The 20,289-nt window shown below is 40.9% G+C and overlaps 1 protein-coding gene across 1 annotated transcript in view; it reads right to left on the bottom strand.

Moving 5' to 3' along the window:
• Nucleotides 1-11,349, bottom strand: part of LOC135513041 (cadherin-2-like) — a 109,544-nt gene extending 98,195 nt beyond the window's left edge. Inside the window, exons 1-2 of the mRNA XM_064935697.1 lie at nt 11,101-11,349; nt 8,383-8,494 (exon numbers count right to left, since the gene is read on the bottom strand). Of these exons, the coding sequence (XP_064791769.1) occupies nt 8,383-8,494; nt 11,101-11,157 (169 nt within the window). The 5' untranslated portion in view covers nt 11,158-11,349. The remainder of the gene's footprint in view (nt 1-8,382; nt 8,495-11,100) is intronic.
• Between the last annotated feature and the right edge of the window lie 8,940 nt (nt 11,350-20,289).

Here is a 20,289-nt window from a genome sequence, read left to right as displayed (position 1 = left end):
ATAATGGTCAAAAATTGTACAATCCAGGTGTACAAAGCTCTTAGAGACTTAACCAGCAAGACAGCTGTAATCACTGCCAAAGGTGATTCGAACATGTATTGACTCATGGGTGTGAATACTTATTTAAATGAGATATTTCTGTAAAAACATGATTTCAATTTGTCATTATGGGGTATTGTGTGTAAAATCTATTTATTCCATGTTGAATTCAGGCTGTAACTCAACAAAATGTAAAATAAGTCAAGGGGTATGAATACTTTCTGAAGGAACTGTATACCACAGAGATCCAATCAACCGACACAATATGTGGCGGTTATCTAGGCCATGGTGGCGTGGCATGGGGCAAAACCAACACAGGCGGGCAGGTGATGAAAATGTATAGGTTCTCATAACAATAAAAAATAAAGCTGATTCTTCCATGCTTTAGCTGGGAATTGGAGCACAGCCTTCATTACAACATATTGATCAGGCCAAACAAAGACCCTGGATCTATTGATCCGCTTGGTGCGGGAAAACTGAGAAGGGGGGAATGAGAAGGAGAGCAATGGACTGGTGCTGCAAACAGGATCACCCAGAGAGAAGTGCTGCATCGGCTTAAAACAAGGGAAGCGGGGGATTGGAATTTAGAACCCCCATCAAATGAGATGGGGAGAGAGGTGCGGTCGTGGGGTTGCACTTGATGTCAGACTTTAAAAAACAGAGATGGAGGAACTTGTGTAACATGCAATCCTTGTAATGAAAAAGAAAATAAAGGGCTGGTTGTCCTGCTGTTCCTAGCCCCTGTTCCTCTCCTCTTCGCATCTGACTGAAGGATGATGTCTCTTCTGTATTTATGGTTCTCATCTCACCAAGGGATTAGAATATTAAGGCAGCCTTGTTTGACTATTGAATAATTCAGGATTGGCACAGACATCAGTGCTTCAGACAGTGCTTTGCTACACAATCTCATCTGCAGCAAGGTAGCCAGTGAGAGCCTTCATTGCACGAGGCTATTACACGTTGTCTTATCTATGACCATGATGTGCTGTGCCATGACACTAACTCAGGCTAACCCTCAGATACACATTATTTACAAAAGGAATGTGTTTTCTGATCATCCCATCCTCTGAACTTATGTATCTTTGTTATAATTTATTATATATTTATGGGAGCCTATTGGGCGTTCATCAATTAGAAGAGAATCACATTCCCTTAGTGTTCCAGTGTTCCGCAGGCAGCCTCTCATAACTAATGCAGATGCCTTTGACTTCGTTGTGATAGTCACGTTAATTCATTACCATTTGTCATGTATCGTATAGAGGATGGTGGAAACATCCATAGAGATCCAACCGACCGGTGCTCCCTCTGAATGCTCCGACTCTCCATTTTCCAGTGATAGATGTTAATTTTGGCAAGTCAGGACAGCATGCCCTGAGAGGTGTCGTGCACATGGGGCCACCCTGTTGAGGGTCACAACCTCCATTGGCTGGTCTCTCCATTCAGTGTGAGCTCACCCCCCCCCTCCCCCACAGTACAGGCACACACACACACACACACACACACACACACACACACACACACACACACACACACACACAACAAAGAGAAGCACCACCTCCTCCTTCCTGGAACTGTAAGAGGTTGAGCACCGGCCCCAATTTACAGGACGGAGTTGACCAGGATCACGTCTCACCAAACACACGGGCCTCTCAAGCACTTCTGAGAGCTGCCGCAGCTGTACTCTATACCAGGGGTCATCAGGATCCTTGACAGTGGTGCAGAGAACCAGAACAACAACACCATACAAATGGAGTCTCACCCCGCCCCCCCAATAAAACATAAAAAGCCAGAAAAAATGTGTATTATTTATTTTTCTCAGAATATTTTATTTTTGTCAAAAGGGTCTGATTCTCTGTGGGTTCAAGAGGTTTGTATTAATCAAACAGAGCAGTGAAAGGTAACTACACTAAAAAAACAAAGTCATGGAAAGTGTTGGGATTTCTTATGCCCAGGTCTTTCCATCCAGTATACCGTACATTTCATTAAACAGAAAAAAAGAGCCGATGTTGTACACACAAAGTCTCTCTCTATCTCTCTCTCCCTCTCCCTCTTCCTCTCTCTCTCTCACACTGCTTGTTTAAACCATATAGTAAAATCGGTCAACTGTGTCTCCCCAGGACGGCTCAGGGTTTGAACCGCCAGTCAGTGGAGCCAGATACAGACAGCTCAGTGGACACGGTCGACGCACTGGCGTTAAAAGCACTTGAACTGAGGTTGAAGAAGACTGCAACCACAGTTGCCTTCCATCAGCCCAGGACACTTAATTGGCGAAAACATCTGAAACTTAAGAGCTTGGGGAGTGTGGAATAAAGAAAAAGATTGAAAGTAGGTGGTGGGGGGTTGGAGAGGCAGGGTGGCTGCTTGTGAGAGGAGTATGTATTAAGTTCAATTAGGCTTTTGGGCTTTTTCATTAACCCAGTTATGGTGAAGAAAGACTCTGCTGAATAATGCTGCTGTTCCTGACTCACTTTACAATCCTGCTTAAAAAGCCTCCTAGTCTGAAAGGCAGGACAATACATGTCAGCTCTCTATAGCCAATTCTCCATTAACCCATTAACCAGCAGCCCCAAGACCCAGTCCACATTACCATCGCCAGCCATACCGGCCATTTTACCTGCTGATTTCATCAGATGAGTCATTTTGATCAAACAGGAAATGAACACGACATGAATGTTAAAATGTCCTTTCTATAGGAACACTCACTGGTAGTGACACTGTCTTAGCTTAGCTGTGGTAGTGAATGGTGATGAGTGTAGTGAGTGGGAGTAGATATATAGGCCTCCACTCAGGGACTCGGTATCAGCCAGCTCCAAACAAATAGGGATGCTTAAAGACAAGGTCACGAGAGGCCCTTGGGGCCGACAGTGGGAAACTGCCTGAGCCTGTGGGCTTTACGTTCACAAACAAAGAGCTAAAATCCTCTTTTCCACATCATCGGATACATAGGAGTGGAGGCCTCGTAGCAAAATAATTGTCCTCCCTCACTTTCCCCTCCACTGCCCTGCTAATGAACTTTGTTCAGAGCCACCTGAACAATTCCATTGAAAACTGATGGAGCGTTCGCCAGGGCCAACCAATAGTTAATCTCTGGATCTGCATCACCTAACAAATAATTACGTCTTTATAATTAAACAATTACTTCTGCTTATTGTGGAGGAATTGCCATTATAGAGAATACCCAAGCAGAGCCAAATGTGTTTTGGGCCTAGAAAACTTTGGGTTTTGTTATTCATTCCAAAAAAATGTGCATGTGAATGCTGGTGTTCTCCCAGATCTACTCAGGGTGTGTATTCTGTAAATCAATTACTGAAATGAATCACCTTCAGAGACAGTAGGGTAGGCTCCTATTGTCTCCACTCACCACAGGGTCAACTGCCGCCTGAACAAAGTGATCGTATTACCGTTACCTAGTACTGTATACTGATAGGGTTACAGTCATATTCACAACGATACTCCTTCCCAACTTGGAAGAAGGAATCTATTCCAGCTCTACAGAGAGAGCTTAGTATAACTATACTCTCTAATAGCTTTTCTAAAGGAGGACAGGTCCATGCATATTACAAGGAAGCTGCTAGATTATTTCTGATATAACAAGGAAGGATGTTCTGTTACAATGAGCATGAACACTCAGGTATGGTTGAGGCGAATGACTGCAACTAGATTCAGTCAGTCCTCATTCATTCATTATTTAGGGCCTAAGGATGCAATTAAGAAAAGTAATTAAATGCACAGGAGGCAGACACTCACTGAAAGAAAAAAACACAAAGGTGTCATGGAGTTAGTCTCCACACTACACCTCTTGTGGCTAGGAGCCTCTCAAAAAGCCCTTGTTTCCCTGCCTCCTGGTAAAAACAATATTCACAAGCAGCATGGTGAAAGTGGAGTTAGAAAACAGGAGGGGGGGCTTAACACTCCCTCCACACCGTGGGAGCTTTGTCTTTCAAAACATGCCACAGGAGCCTTTCATTAGAGACTGGAGCTTTCATTAGCATCATCCCACGCCACTGAGCTACTGAGCCCCATGCAGCCCCAGCACCAGGCCAACGCATTACAATGACATAGGGGTGCTGTGCCTCTCTCTTTCCCTGTCCGAGAACCTCTCTTCCCATAGAGGGCTGAGGGCTAGGGGAAGGGAGGGAAAAGAAAGAGCAGAGGAGAGAGGAGGTGAGGGAGGGTAAAGAAAGAGAAGAGGAGAGAGGAAGGTGAGGGGAGGGGTGAAGGGGGGCAGACAAAAGGGGACCTGATTACCCCTGGTCACGGCCCATCCACAATTCAACTGAGAGGGAAATCCATCACCTGGAGGACCAAACTGGAGGTTGAGCTTTAGAGCAGGTATAAGGAAGCTCTCTCTTTCCATTCCAACCACCACTCCATTACTCTCCTTCTTTCCCTTTCTCTCTTTTTATCTCTCGCTCTTCTCTCCTTCTCTCTCCTTCCTTCTAGCCCTCCCAGTCTCTTCTGACTCACACTCTCAGCTGACTGTGACTTTTTAGAACACACTGTGAAATCCAACGTAACTGGAGCTAGTTACTGGTTCAGATGACCTCAAGGCCCAAATCCCTGGGATGGCACATTGGTGGTATATTCCTATTTTATTATTGGCAGTCACTCTCAAGGCGTCCGCAACAGAGGAGGCTGGTGGGAGGAGCTATAGCAGGACGGGCTCATTGTAATGGCTGGAATGGAATAAATGATACGGTAGCAAATATATAGAAACCACACGTTTGACTCCGTTTTGTTTATCCCATTCCAGCCATTAAAATAAGCCCATCCTCCTATAGCTCCTCCCACCAGCCTCCACTTGTCCGCATGCTTCCCAGCCGAAACAGTTCAGAACAGTTTGTGCATATATTATGATGACATTTTGTGACTTTTTTGTTTGTTTTGGACTTTGGCAAGGGTTTTTTCGACTGTTTGGGCAGACTACATTTTTTCAGAGGCAAGTCGAAGTCGGTAGTCGAAGTCTATGCCCTCTCGTCTGCGATTGGTCAACAGTAGGGATTCTTCAATGAAGTACCTGTTGTCATTCAACAAGAAACGACTAGTCCTTGTGCACATTTTTTCACTTGAGAAATACTGCACCAAACATCCTAGTCAGATGCAAAATTGCGCAACTAAGATCTCCCTGGCAAAAACATCCAAATGAATTACATATTTCTTGAGTTATCTTAGATTAATTCTGACTATTTTGAGGAAGTGCATGCTGGCAACAGCATCTCAAAATGGACAAACAGCACTATTGCCACTTTTTTCCCCAAAAATGAAGGCAGTATGCAAGCACACTCATATGGTTCACCTTGCTAGGCACCAGCCGAACTGACGACTTCAGTCTCAGCACTGTTCAGAGGTGCTATTGGTGACTGTAATCGTGTGATATTTGTTTGTGTGGCAGCACTTTTACTTAGGGAGTAGTTAACCACAAAAAAGCAATTAATTGGTCATGTTTTCCATGATACATTGTAATTACTGTTTCCAATCATGTTGCGGGTCAGTGTCATTATAAAAATTAAAAACAAAACATTACATTGATTTTGTCTTGTTTTTCTGAGGGATATGGTATAGAAGCAAAAGGAAACAGATACAAATGAAACAGATAAAAGCATAGTCAGATGTAGCAAGCTGTGTTTTCGATGTTGTATTTCCAACAGAGCAGATACTGTACAAACACAACTGTGATACTGAAGCTGTGTTGAAAGGAAATGACAGCCATTGAGAGGGGTTGGGATTATAAAACAGCATGGCCACTGACCACTTCTTTCCTTTATGTTTCTGCTATGTACAGTTGAAGTCGGAAGTTTACATACACCTTAGCCAAATACATTTAAACTCAGTTTTTCACAATTCCTGACATTTAACCCTAGTAAAAATTCCCTGTCTTAGACCAGTTATGATCACCACTTCATTTTCAGAATGTGAAATGTCAGAATAATAGTAGAGAGAACAATTTATTTCAGCTTTTATTTCTTTCATCACATTCCCAGTGGGTAAGAAGTTTACATAAACTCAATTCGTTTTTGGTAGCATTGCCTTTAAATTGTTCAACGTGGGTCAAAAGTTTTGGGTAGCCTTCCACAAGCTTGACAGAGCTGGTGTAACTGAGTCAGTTTTGTAGGCCTCCTTGCTCACACACACTTTTTCAATTCTGCCCACACATTTTCTATGGGATTGAGGTTAGGGCTTTGTGATGGCCACTCCAATACCTTGACTTTGTTGTCCTTAAGCCATTTTGCCACAACTTTGGAAATATGTTTGCGGTCATTGCCAATTTGGAAGACCCATTTTCGATCAAGCTTTAACTTCCTGACTAATGTCTTGAGATGTAGCTTCCATATATCCACATAATTGTCCTACCTCATGATGCCATCTATTTTGTGAAGTCCCTCCTGCAGCAAAGCACCCCCACAGCATGATGCTGCCACCCCTGTGCTTCAAGGTTGGGATGAGGTTCTTTGGCTTGCAAGCTTCCCCCTTTTTCCTCCAAACATAATGATGGTCATTATGGCCAAACAGTTCATATTTTTGTTTCATCAGACCAGAGGACATTTCTCCAAAAAGTACGATCTTTATCTCCATGTGTAGCAAACTGTAGTCTGGCTTTTTTTATGGCGGCTTTGGAGCAGTGGCTTCTTCCTTGCTGAGTGGCCTTTCAGGTTATGTCGATATAGGACTTGTTTTACTGTGGATATAGATACTGTTGTACCTGTTTCCTCCAACATCTTCACAAGGTCCTTTGCAGTTGTTCTGGGATTGACTTGCACTTTTCGCACCAAAGTACATTCATATCTATTAGACATAACGAGTCTCCTTCCTGAGTGGTATGACGGCTGCGTGGTCCCATGGTGTTTATACTTGCATACTATTGTTTGTACAGATGAACGTAGTATCTTCAGGCATTTGAACCAGACTTGTGGAGGTCTGAAAAAATCAATTCTGAGGTCTTGGCTGATTTCTTTTGATTTCCCCATGATGTCAAGCAAATAGGCACTGAATTTGAAGATAGGCCTTGAAATACATCCACAAGTACACATCCTATTGACTCAAATGATGTCAATTAGCCATGGCATCATTTTCTGGAATTTTCCAATCTGTTTAATGGCACAGTCAACTTAGTGTATATAAACTTCTGACCCACTGGAATTGTGATACAGTGAAATATAAGTGAAGTAATCTGTCTGTAATCAATTGTTGGAAAAATGACTTGTGTCATGCACAAAGTAGAAGTCCTAACCGACTTGCCAAAACTATAGTTTGTGAACAAGAATTTTTTGGAGTGGTTGAAAAACTAGTTTTAATGACTCCAACCTCAGTGTATGTAAACTTCCGACTTCAACTGTACTTGCAAGTATTACACATGTCCTTGAACCTGTTTAAGGCTAACATGGCAGAAATAATGATTTAATGACTGTGAAAGCAACATAATAATTATTGCATGTGTCTGCGATTGGTACACAACATATACAAGCTTTGACCATTTGATCTGTGTGGGTTAGCTTATGTGTCATAATGAATGGTGTTTGACATACAGAAACAGACATAGAAGATATAAGTACAATTTCTATTCCATGACTGTGCTTTGCACCCAAGTGCATCCAATGTGTTCACCTAATGAATTACAACTGCCATGGTTCCATTTAAAAACAAGTAGAGGGGTTTGGTTTTTCATTTCCTATTCAGAAGAAAATTGCAGTGGGTCTCCATCTTTGAATCTTTCCATGACTTCAAGTTTATGGATTTTCTATGAGGGGTACTGTATAAAGTAATCTAATTTAAAATGGTTTTACATTTTTTTAATTCTTTAAATTCAGAGCTCAAAAAATATTTTTTAAAAGCAAGTAAGCTGGAACACATTGTCCTACTGTTTAAGCATTGGTTTTTCAGCGACACTGTGCTAAGACTGGAGAGAGAAAATGATTGAACTCTGTTGTTCAAAAAAGGCCTGTGTAAGCAAATTATTAGAAGTAGGGCTACATTTATCCAGATTGACATTTCATTGTTTACAAGCCAAACAACATGGGGTTTTAGGCCCACATAACGGCAACGCTAATTGTTAAATATGTTTGATGTTTGTTGTTACCCACGACCGCACTCAACATCCTACATGTGTTGAATGAAACACAGTACAGGCACACACACACACACACACGCACACGCACGCACACACACACGCACACGCACACACACACACACACACACACACACACGTAAGGCATTTCACTGTACTTGTGCATGTGACATTCAAACTTGAAACACACACACAAACACTTAAGCACATGTGCACAAACATACTACAAACAGGCAGTGAAGAGTGTAATGGAAAACAAATCTATTCAAACCAGGACTTACCATTGAAAAGGGCCTGTCCTTTCTCTGCACTCTCTGGAATCTCTGCAACGTACATATCTTCAGAGAAGCCCGGCCGACACAGAGGAGGGGTGCCCCTGCCCTCTGTTGCAACCTGAGGGGGTAGGAGGGGGAAGGGGTTAGAATGATTCAGAATCACAAATCACCCCCCTCCAAAATGCACTTTCGACTACCCCAAAAACTCCTGGTCACGTTCTGAATACAAATGCACCTGTTGTTTTTATAGCAAGGACTGCAATTAGGATAATGAGGCCAAAAGGGTTAACCATTAGCCAATGAGCATGGCTAGGCAAGAACAGGCCACATTTGTCTCTTTGAGGAGATAGAGAGGGGCCCAGACTCAGACCCAGGCCATGGTTATGGCTCTATGTTGGGTCTATGGCTCACTGCTGGCTGGTCCTCCATATCACTACTCTGATCTGAGTAAACGGGATGCTTTGAAGTTCAGGAACAGTCGAGCTAGGCTACAACTCCTAACACTCCTACTAAACTGTAGGGGTGAAAGCATCTGTGTGTGTGAATTCCTGTGTCTACTCAAACAAAACACTAAATCATCATCCCTCTTTATCTCCCCCATCATCATCCCTCTTCATCATCTCTCTTCATCTCCCCATCATCATCCCTCTTCATCTCCCCCATCATCATCCCTTTTCATCTCCCCCATCAGCATCCCTCTTCATCTCCCCTCTTCATCTACCACATCATCATCCCTCTTCATCTCCCCCATCATCATCCCTCTTCATCGCCTCCCCATCATCCTCCCTCTTCATCTCCCCCATCTTCATCCCTCTTCATCGCCTCCCCATCATCATCCCTCTTCATCTCCCCCAACTCTATCTCTGATTTAATCACAATGGTCTGATGTTGAATCCGATAAGTTATATTTCTGCCATTTGTTACATAATAAATTATTATCTGTCACTTTATGTATTTTTATTTATCTTATTTCCAAAACAAAATACAAACAATCATGGAACAAATTCAATTGAACACAAATTAGACATTAGATAGATCTAGAGTTTGACAATAATCTCATCAAGTGTGCGTCGTCTATTATAACATAACACATAATCTATTACTAGCCTACCACATAATGGGCATCAAATTGATCAAAAACTATCCAAAACAAAATAAAACGAGCATATGATCCCACATCCCCAAATACACTTAATACTATTTATTTAGAAGGGCCAGACCGTACAACAAAAGAATGTGAAACAAGAAGAGTTACACGGAAGACAAGAATTGAGAGTATCCATGCCACTTGCCATTCAACATCAGCGGAATTGAAATCGAATATGCATGGGGAGGGGCGGGGGGAGGTGTATGCCTGGCTTTCTAGCACACTACATCATCAATTGACAGAGCACACCACCATGCATCGAACAGCATAGTTCGTTTTTGAAATGAATAAATGGGCCTACATTTCATTAGACTGTCTCTCAAATTACAGCTTTAATTATTTAAACATTTTGGCAATTTAAATGTAAAAATCCTTAATTTTTATTTTACAACTCAAGTAGGCTATAAGTCAGGCCTAAATTACTTATTAAAAGATACGTAATTTTGATAATTTTTTTTACCTTTATTTAACTCGGCAAGTCAGTTAAGAACAAATTCTTATTTTCAAACAGTGGGTTAACTGCCTGTTCGGGGGCAGAACGATAGATTTGTACCTTGTCAGCTGGGGGTTTGAACTTGCAACCTTCCAGTTACTAGTCCAACGCTCTAACCACTAAGCTACCCAGAATGAACTAAAAAAAGTGAAAAGTACAAGTTTGGACTAGGCTACTTTGGTAACCTACTTTACACTCTGCCGAGGCACTATAAGCAGCTGAGGTCAAGACGATTTTGTAGTTAGGAAATTAAAAACGAACACAGCATAGTCTCTCGCAGAGTTTCTGGATTGCACTAACCTAGAGAAACTCAACATAAGTGCACCGTAACTGTTGTTTGCACTGATAGCCTAATTAAAATACGTAAAGGGCCATTGCCTCGAGGCTCATTCCGTGTCCGTTAGGAAGAAATAATGATAGGCTTTTTTAACCCATAGCCTGCATCAATAGACAGCAGCAACTTACTAACCATGTCATGTTGGCTCGTGAAAAGGTTACAAATGTAGCCAACAAACATGCAAGTATAGCATTTTAGCAAGTTCAACAACAAAAAATACTTCAAGAAGAAACATTGTATTTCTTGAGGCCCATATGGACTAATAAACCACGTTCATTATACCGTAATAGATATGACTATGTTTATAATAGATTATGCGGGCTAGATTTATTTTCATGAATTTCGAAAGCAAGCGAATATGGTACAAGAGAGTGATACATTGTAGTCAACACAATAACATATTTTGAACAAGCGAAGCTTTTTAAATGGCCAAGCATCCCATCCTTCAAATAGACTACTGTAGTGCTTTCGGCTCCAAGCAAACCAGGGTTGATCTTCACGCAACATCAATTTACTACATCTTGTCATTATTTGTTGACGCATCACATAGCCAAGTTCCCTATACTGGATGCATTATAACGAGCATCCATCCCAAAAATGACCATGTAGCCTTTTTGGAGGCAAGCTATAACCGGCAACCAGGCACGTAACCCGTCAGATCACAGCAGCAGCATCGTCACAGAAAGAAAGCAATAGTCCTAGAACTGTCTTGTGCAACTCAACAAAACCGTTCCGGAGACACATTACCTGCAAAGCGGCCAAGAGCGTGAACAGAAGCAGTCCCCTGCCCTCGTATAAGTACATTGATATGCCGTTTGTTATGTATTTTCCCTTTCAATGCGTGATAAATATCCGTATATCTGCTGCAGTCTGGATGTAGTGGAGAAACCAAACGTTCCCTGCTTACAACAAAGGCGGCAGCGGCAGCAGCATGTAGCAGCCTCCCCTATCCACTCTCCGCTCCGATCTGAGGTCACCGCCTGGTACTGAGGCTGCTACTCCCTCCCATGCATACAGTCCCTCCAACAGAAAATACCCTGTCGCTGTGCCAGGATCTCTCACTGTCTCTCCCTACTGGTCAATTCGCCAAGTTCACTAAACACAATGTGGCTCCTTGAGACTCCGTCGTCTCGAAACTCCTCCTTCTCCAATCTAAAAACAAACATACAATCTGTTGAAAAGCACGTTAAGTATTTTATCGACAGTCTGCTGCCCTCCTCACGCTGCCTGAAAATGTTAGGGGAAGCTCGGGCTGGGAGATTTAAATACATGCCCTTAATCTTGCATTATTTTTACATTAGGCCTATGAATGAATTATTATTTTGAGCTTTATCCAAATGAATGACACACTTTGGTTTCTACTGAGGATGATTATGCTCTACATTAATCACAGGCAATTTAATATTTATCAGGTTTAGTCTTCCATCTATGCCTATCTGACAAAAAAAATGAAGAAATAATTTTGGCACCTGCTGAACAGTAAATAGACCCCTATAAAACACTGATTAAATATTGCCATACTTTCCTACCAAGACCTGATTTCATATTTTACTGCAATTGCAATGAAATGTATAAGAGTCTATAAAAGGTTTCCTATTCCTAATCTTACTATTTAGCTGCCAATCATGGATCAATGAAGGGTGTCTCCAACCTGCTAGAAGAGTATTGATAGATAGGGCTTGATCTATATGGGTCACAGCAAATTGGTTATCTTACATTTCACCTGATATGAAAGAATATTAAGTGTTAATTAAGGTGAATTACTTTTAAGAGTATGCAAATAACAGCCTCAATGCAAATCAAATGTGACACCTCTCAATCTGTGGGGCTATTGTGGTGGATGTTGCAGTGTTTATTTTTTATTTTACCTTTATTTTACTAGGCAAGTTAGTTAAGGATAAAATTCTTACTTTCAATGAGGGCATAGGAACAGTGGATTAACTGCCTGTTCAGGGGCAGAACAACAGATTTGTACCTTTTCAGCTCGGGGATTTGAACTTGCAACCTTTTGGTTACTAGTTCAACACTCTAACAGGTAGGCTACCCTGCCTCCACGTGTGTGTGGAGGCAGACACAGATATTAGGGTAATTTGGGGCAACTTTACCTTATGTGCAAGAATATTGAGTGTCATTTAATTTCTGATTAATACAGGGTTAATTATTTTGAAGGGTATGTAAATAACAGCCTCAATGATAAGTAAAATGTCTAATTGCTGACAGAAAAAAACAAAGTTTGTAAAAATAAATAAAAATCCCACTGGGTACACACTGGTTGAATCAACATTGTTTCCACTTCATATCAATAAAAATAGATGTTGAATTGACATCTGTTCTCAGTGGGATAGCTATGTGGATGATGGTCATGGTTAGGCAAACACACTATGAAGGGACATAAATGTCTAGCATTGAAAAATGTTTAGTTGCTCACCTTATTAAAATGTACCTACATTTTGACTGCTTTATTAAAGCTGCAATATGTAACTTTTTGGTTGAACTAACCAAATTCACATAGAAATGTGATTTATAGATCTGTCATTCCCATTGATTGCAAGTCTAAGAAGTCTGTTGTACGTGCACTATTTCTATGGATCCCTTGCTTAATTTTCGTTTTTGTGTCATTTACTTCCGGTTTTGTACACCAGCTTCAAACAGTTGAAAATACAATATTTTTGGTTATTGAAAATATATTTCACAACTGTTTAGATTGTACAAGGATACTCTACACGGTACAGTAAATGGCTTGTTTTGTTACATAAAATGAAATTAGGTAAACTATTAGAATTTTAGCAACTAGGAAATGGTGAAGCAATTTCTGCATATTGCACATAAAAAATAAAAAAGATTTGTTGCGTTCTGACCATAGATCTTTTGTGTTTTCTTTGTTTTAGTGTTGGTCAGGACGTGAGCTGTGTGGGCATCTTATGTTGTGTGTCTAGTTTTCCCGCTTCTATGTTTGGCCTGATATGGTTCTCAATCAGAGGCAGTTGTTAGTCATTGTCTCTGATTGGGAACCATATTTAGGTAGCTTGTTTTGTGTTGGTTTTGTGGATGGTTGTCGTCTGTCTTCGTGTCTGCACCAACAGAACAGTTTCGGTTTGTTCACATTTGTTGTGTTGTATTTTGTAGTGTTCAAGTTTATGGTCTTTATTAAACATGATGAACACTAACCACGCTGCGCTTTGGTCCTCTCCTTTGTCCACAGAAGAAGCCTTTACAAGACAAAACATTTTAATCTCTACAAAGGTGGATTATTTATCTTTAGGTTCCCTTAATGTTACACTCTATAAAATGGGGGGGGGGCTAAAAACAACCCAATTTGAGTTCTTTGGTAACCCAGCACTGGGACAATATTGGACAGAACACATGCTGGGTTATTTTGACCTAGCCAGTTGGGTTGCGTGAATAACTCAATATGTTATTCATGGGTTAATTTAACCATTAGGTTAGTTTATTTCACTTTTGTCCTGGGTTGACGCAGCTGCTGGGTCTTTTTAAACCTCTTACATTTATGGGGGCGCTATTTCATTTTTGGATGAAAAACGTTCCCGTTTTAAACAAGATATTTTGTCACAAAAAGATGGTCGACTATGCATATAATTGATAGCTTTCGAAAGAAAACACTCTGACGTGTCCAGAACTACCAAGATATTCTCTGTGCGTGCCCTAGAACGTGAGCTTCAGGCAAAACCAAGATGAGATGGCATCCAGGAAATGAGCAGGATTTTTGAGGCTCTGTTTTCCATTGTCTCCTTATATGGCTGTGAATGCGAGAGGAATGAGCCTGCCCTTTCTGTTGTTTCCCCAAGGTGTCTGCAGCATTGTGACGTATTTGTAGGCAGATCATTGGAAGATTGACCATAAGAGACCACATTTACCAGGTGTCCGCCCGGTGTCCTGCGCCGAAATTGGTGCGCAAAAGTCACCTGCCAGTATTTTTCCATGGGATACAGAGAGGAAAGCAAGCTTCCACGAACTGCATATCAATGAAGAGATATGTGAAAAAACACCTTGAGGATTGATTCCAAACAACGTTTGCCATGTTTCGGTCGATATTATGTAGTTAATCCGGAAAAAGTTTTACGTTGTAGGTGACTGAATTTTCGGTTCGTTTCGGTAGCCAGACGCAATGTAGAAAACGGAACGATTTCTCCTACACACAGACGCTTTCAGGAAAAACTGCGCATTTGGTATGTAACTGAGAGTCTCCTCATTGAAAACATCAGAAGCTCTTCAAAGGTAAATGATTTTATTTATTTGGTTATCTGGTTTTTGTGAAAATGTTGCGTGCTAAATGCTACTCAAAATGCTATGCTAGCTTTGCATACTCTTACACAAATTAGTCAATTTCTATGGTTCAAAAGCACATTTTGAAAATCTGAGATGACAGGGTTGTTAAGAAAAGGCTAAGCTTGAGAGCAGACGCATTATTTTCATTTTATTTGCGATTTTCAGAAATCTTTAACGTTGCGTTATGCTAATGAGCCTGAGGCTTTAGTCACAAACCCGGATCCGGTATGGGGAGTTTCTTAATGTAATACTTAGGTTATTGTCAAGAGAGTAGGCCTATTAGGGGTATGGCTTTTAGATATGTATTTTTGGCCACCTGTGAGTAAATTTCATTTCTGTTCATGTTAAGTTAGTAAATATATTTGTTCCTTAATTATTTTTTAATGTTAAATATTGTAACTAGTTGGCATCTAACCTAATATTGGGATTTGCATAGGCCTACAAGGTATTCACACACTTTTGTAAACCTCATTGAAGCTTCTAAATTGCCAGTGTTCAACCTCAACATTTGATAAAAGTACAACATAACAGGTGAACAGGAATGACATTTAATCTCACGGGTGGCAACAAAAAGTTCCAAAAAATGTTGCCCAAAATTATATCCAAATGGTCAATCACCATACAAAAATGCATGAATAACAATATAGGCCTATAAGTCTTCAGGCAATAAACACAGCCTACATACAGTACTTACCATATATGCACCCTTTTCAATCAAGGTGATGAAAAATGCCTTCAGTAATATTTGAAACATATTTAAAAGGTTAATTGTGGTTACCAACCACAAGACTGTTAAAATCATAGAATTAGCCATTAGAATTAAGCAATAAGGCCTGAGGGAGCGTAGTATATAGCCACTAAACCACGGCTAAGTACCATATCCCACAAACCCCCGAGATGCCTTATTGCTGTTACAAACTGGTTACCAACATAATTAGAGCAGTACAAATTAATGTTTTGTCAAACCCGTGATATATACGGTCTGATATACCACGGCTTTCAGCCAATCAGCATTCATGACTTGAACCACCCATTTTATAATACTTAATTTAATAGGATCTCTATGGTAAAAACTTGACCTATTGAACGTGCTTCCTTTTTTTGACGCTTTCACGCATGTGAACAAACAAACCCCTCTTCAAGTGCGAGGAAAAACAAATCAATTATTCACATTTCTTTTAAAATGTCCATTTAATTGTTAACCGTGACCAGTTTTAGTAGTAAACGTTTAATAATAAAATATGTGAGTCGAAACAGAGTAATACTGTATATAGTGTTGAGCCAAACAAATGTCTGGCGCCAAATGAATGCGCTTGCGACCACACACTTTTCTCTTCCGGTAATTAACAATCAAAATATAGTGAAGAACCACTGCTACATTGACAAAACGTAAACAGTTTCAATAAATCATGTTTTTAGTAAGCTAGTAATTGATATGTTAAGTATCTTGAGGCCTACCTGGGGAAAATACCGCCCATCCACGTCTTTTTCAATGGTCCATTCTTGAGTAATATCTACAGAAAGCTGAGTCAATTTAGTTTAACTTAATAAGTCTGATGTGATTCATGAGAATCCCTTTCTGTGTGAAAGTCTGTTGACTCATCTTCAGGGATGGATGTAAATCAGCTTTCATGTTCTCTTAATAAAACATGGGATGAATAATGCTCTTTCAAGTTCCCAACAGGCAGCAGACATCAGCAGACGGAAGACCATCTAGATGTTTCCTCATATCATACAGGTTGTCATAATTTAAAATCTATAATCACCTTTACTGTGCTTTTGAGATTTAGGTAGATGATTAAGTTAAAGGTTAAATAAGGATTGTGTGTAGCCTATGCCTGTGCAATAGCATTTGACGTGTAGAAAAACATTATCTAGAGTTTTCCTTCCTATTTTCTTCCAAAGCATGTCTACTCCATTTAATAAACACTATATGCATAGGCTATACATGTCCAATGGTTGCCTTTTGGCTTTTGGTTGGCTTTTGGGTTTGGCTTACTGTGTGTGTGTGTGTGTGTGTGAGAGAGAGAGTCCCCAATACACAATCCATTGTAAAGAAAAATAGTGTCTCTCTGGATATTGGTGTGTTAAAACTAATGAGGAATTAGTTTGTTGATGCTAACAGTGTTTACTTGCTAACTCCCTCTCACCCACAACACTAGAGATTCCCCAGTACCAGTAATCCTGAGCAAACAGATGGTACTATCACCTATGACTGGCTCAGGTTTAAGCATACTCAGTGAGAGTTTGGGTTGCATATTTGTTTTAACAGATGCTTACAATCCACTGTAAGGTACTTTTGTGTTAATTGATCATTACACTTTTGGCTTCCCTTTGCATTCAGTTCTACTTACCAACACCCAATCCACATGTAATCAAACAATTCCAACTTCGATAGTTAAATTAAATTCAATCTACTACACTGTATTGGAGAAACGTACTGTAAAATGTATTTGAAATTTAACTCAAGTATATCCAAAGGAAATAGAATTACACTGTGCAATGTCTAAATTGGGTTAGAGATCAAGTTGAATGACCTGTTGATAATTCATATTGCATTTTCTGCAAATTGCTTCAGTTTATGTAATCTAATCTAATTGAGAGTGGGATCAAAACGCTCCCTCTCTTTGATTAACGCTGTTGCGGTTATCTTCTGTCAGGGGGGAGACAAGGGGGAGGAGACGGGAGGGGAGAATGAGGGGGAATCCAATTATGACTCAGAGCATTCAATCAAGCTATATCAAGATTCATATTTCATAAAGCCACTCTGCGCCCATGAGAACTGTGTACGCAGCATATTTCTCCTGTGGGCTGCCTTTTATGAAAACAACATGATATAAAACCGCATGCAGCCTGAAGTGGAATATCATTATCATTACTCCGAATCAGAATAGTCTCTTCCCATATCGTACATAAACAGACTTGGATGTGTAGAGTAGATAAGGCCAGAAGAGGAGTTGTATAGAGGGAGGTTAGAGAAGAAGTGTTTATGTAGAGGATGCTGGGTAAAGAGAAATAGCCCTGCTCTCAGGCTAGCTGTAAGGTGAGTGTTTATGTAGAGGATGCTGGGTAAAGAGAAATAGCCCTGCTCTCAGGCAAGCTGTAAGGTGAGTGTTTATGTAGAGGTTGCTGGGTAAAGAGAAATAGCCCTGCTCTCAGGCCAGCTGTAAGGTGAGTGTTTATGTAGAGGATGCTGGGTAAAGAGAAATAGCCCTGCTCTCAGGCCAGCTGTAAGGTGAGTGTTTATGTAGAGGATGCTGGGTAAAGAGAAATAGCCCTGCTCTCAGGCAAGCTGTAAGGTGAGTGTTTATGTAGAGGTGTATGGGTAAAGAGATTATAGCAATGCTCTCAGGTCAGCTGTAAAATGAGTGTTTATGTAGAGGTGTATGGGTGAAGAGAAATAACACTGCTCTCAGGCCAGCTGTAAGGTGAATGTATGATGCATGTGGCCCATGTTGCTGACACTGCTGTTGACTCCTATAAGGGCAGGTGTCCGGTGGCTGGGGCCAGGACATTCTGTTGGGGGCTGGTAGCCTGGGGGGGAGCCCTTGACTCCAGGCCTATTACTCTGCACAAACGGCTCTTCCCTCCAGGACCATGGTGGCCTTGATCTCTCCAAGGGAGAAAAAATGGCAGAGGTCAGCAGCACCTTTATAACCCTTACAAACCTCTGTTCTTCTTCATGCTAACTATATGTGTGTTGATACAGAGACTATGAACTATACTGTACGTAGTTCTCATAGTCCCCAGGCTAATTGCTACCGCATTGTGGACGAGACTAGTAATAAACAGACCATCACTTTGAATGGATAGCTATCTTAAAGTGCTGGAACCATGGTGTTCCGATCTCTTCAACATAATGTCAGCGCTTTAGACTAAAACCACATATTTTGACCCCTCTCTATCATTGGCTAATTAGTTAGCCAATGGCATTCCCCGATATGTCAAAGGTTGCCCTTTAACAAATGAGTCAGCTGAGAGGAGCATCCTAGCTTTCAAAGCAGCTTTTAAGCTTAATTGTTATGCATTCAATAGAGCTTCTGAGGACAATAGTAACAATGTGATTATTTGTTTCTACTGCCAAATCTGCTGCTTTCAATCTTTTATACCATTTGAACAATAGGCCCAAATAGAGTTGTGCTGTGTAGTGTGTATATTCTGTCTTAGTGGTTTTCAAATGTTTTTTTACCACTATCACTGCACGCCATCTCTCTCCCCAAGCATGTCACCCCATTACATATGTTTCAGTCACCAACATATTTAAACCTAGTTTTGATGGATTTGTGGCCTGGCTCGTTTTGATGGTCTAAAGTGCTGTCTGAGCGAAACCGATAATTGCATTTAAAATCAAAACAGTATTTTAGAGCCATATTGTTCCCTGCTGTACGTCATATCTAGTTTCAGCACAGAGGGTTCATCATAATCCTTGTGAGAGGAAGAGTCAACACAACAGAGCATAGCAGTACCATCGCCTTGTCCACAAACAATGGGAAGATGTTACTCTGCAGGCCCTGGCATGTAGTGTGTGTGTGTGTGTGTGTGTGTAGTCTCCCTGTGTATTCTACAGACCAGCCAGACCTAGGCTGAGTGAGCTTCTGGCTTAATTGAGGGGTTGTAGTTATAGCTGGCGCTGTAATAGCGATTGATTGGCTGACTAGCGAGGACCATGGACCGTGGCAAACTCAGGGAGTGGGGCGAGCAGGGCCTGTCCTTAAGAGATACGATAAAAGCAATAGCTATTGTTTTTATTGGTGGTGTGTGGCAGGAAAAGTGTTTTTTGACATGCTTGTTCGTTTATTCATTCATTAATTAATTCATTCCATCACCATCCGTGGGATTTCAGTATGAATAATTTCTCCTGGAGGAATTCAATCTGTACTATTCTGTCAAATTGTCCGTGTGGACAGATTATTCTGACAGTGTGTTCTACACTACAGTGTGCTCTACAATCGACACGAGCAGTGGGAAGCATTTGAACAAGTTTCTATTTTCTCTCTCCTTCAACACCGAATGAGAAAATGATAAATGGCTCTGGGATTTCGCTGTGAGTTCTGAGAGTGAGACCAGAAAGTATTTTTCACAGACCATGATCTCCCAGCACACTGCAGGTCGAATAGAAGAGCCAAGTAAATTCAATGAAATCATTTTAAAATCATTGCAATTTTCATATTTATTAATTCATACACTAATTATTTTGGCATGATGCCAATGAAGGGGATTCTGACTGAATTATATTCATACACACACACACACATACACACACACACACACACACACACACACACACACACACACACACACACACACACACACACACACACACACACACACACACACACACACACACACACACACACACACACATCCCCACTCAGGGAGAAGGGTTCAGAAAAAACAAATAACAGACCCCTTGTGAGGAAGGTGGTGTGATTAGTCACGGTTAATCAATACTCAAACTCAATCAGTTTCCTCCCCAGCACCATTCCAGCATCCATCTTCTTCTCCATCTCACTCCACTCCAAATGGGCATTAATGATTAAAGACAGTGCCAACAGAGAAGTTCTTGAGGATCTAAATGAAGTATCCACCTCCTCTCCCAGACTCAGTCCCAAACCATTTGCATACAATAGGAATGCCATCCCTTTCAAA

Source organism: Oncorhynchus masou, chromosome 3 (genome assembly GCF_036934945.1).
Source record: "Oncorhynchus masou masou isolate Uvic2021 chromosome 3, UVic_Omas_1.1, whole genome shotgun sequence".
Lineage (NCBI taxonomy): Eukaryota > Metazoa > Chordata > Actinopteri > Salmoniformes > Salmonidae > Oncorhynchus > Oncorhynchus masou.
The sequence above is the reverse complement of the archived record's forward strand: the minus strand, read 5'-3'. Positions and strand labels throughout refer to the sequence as shown.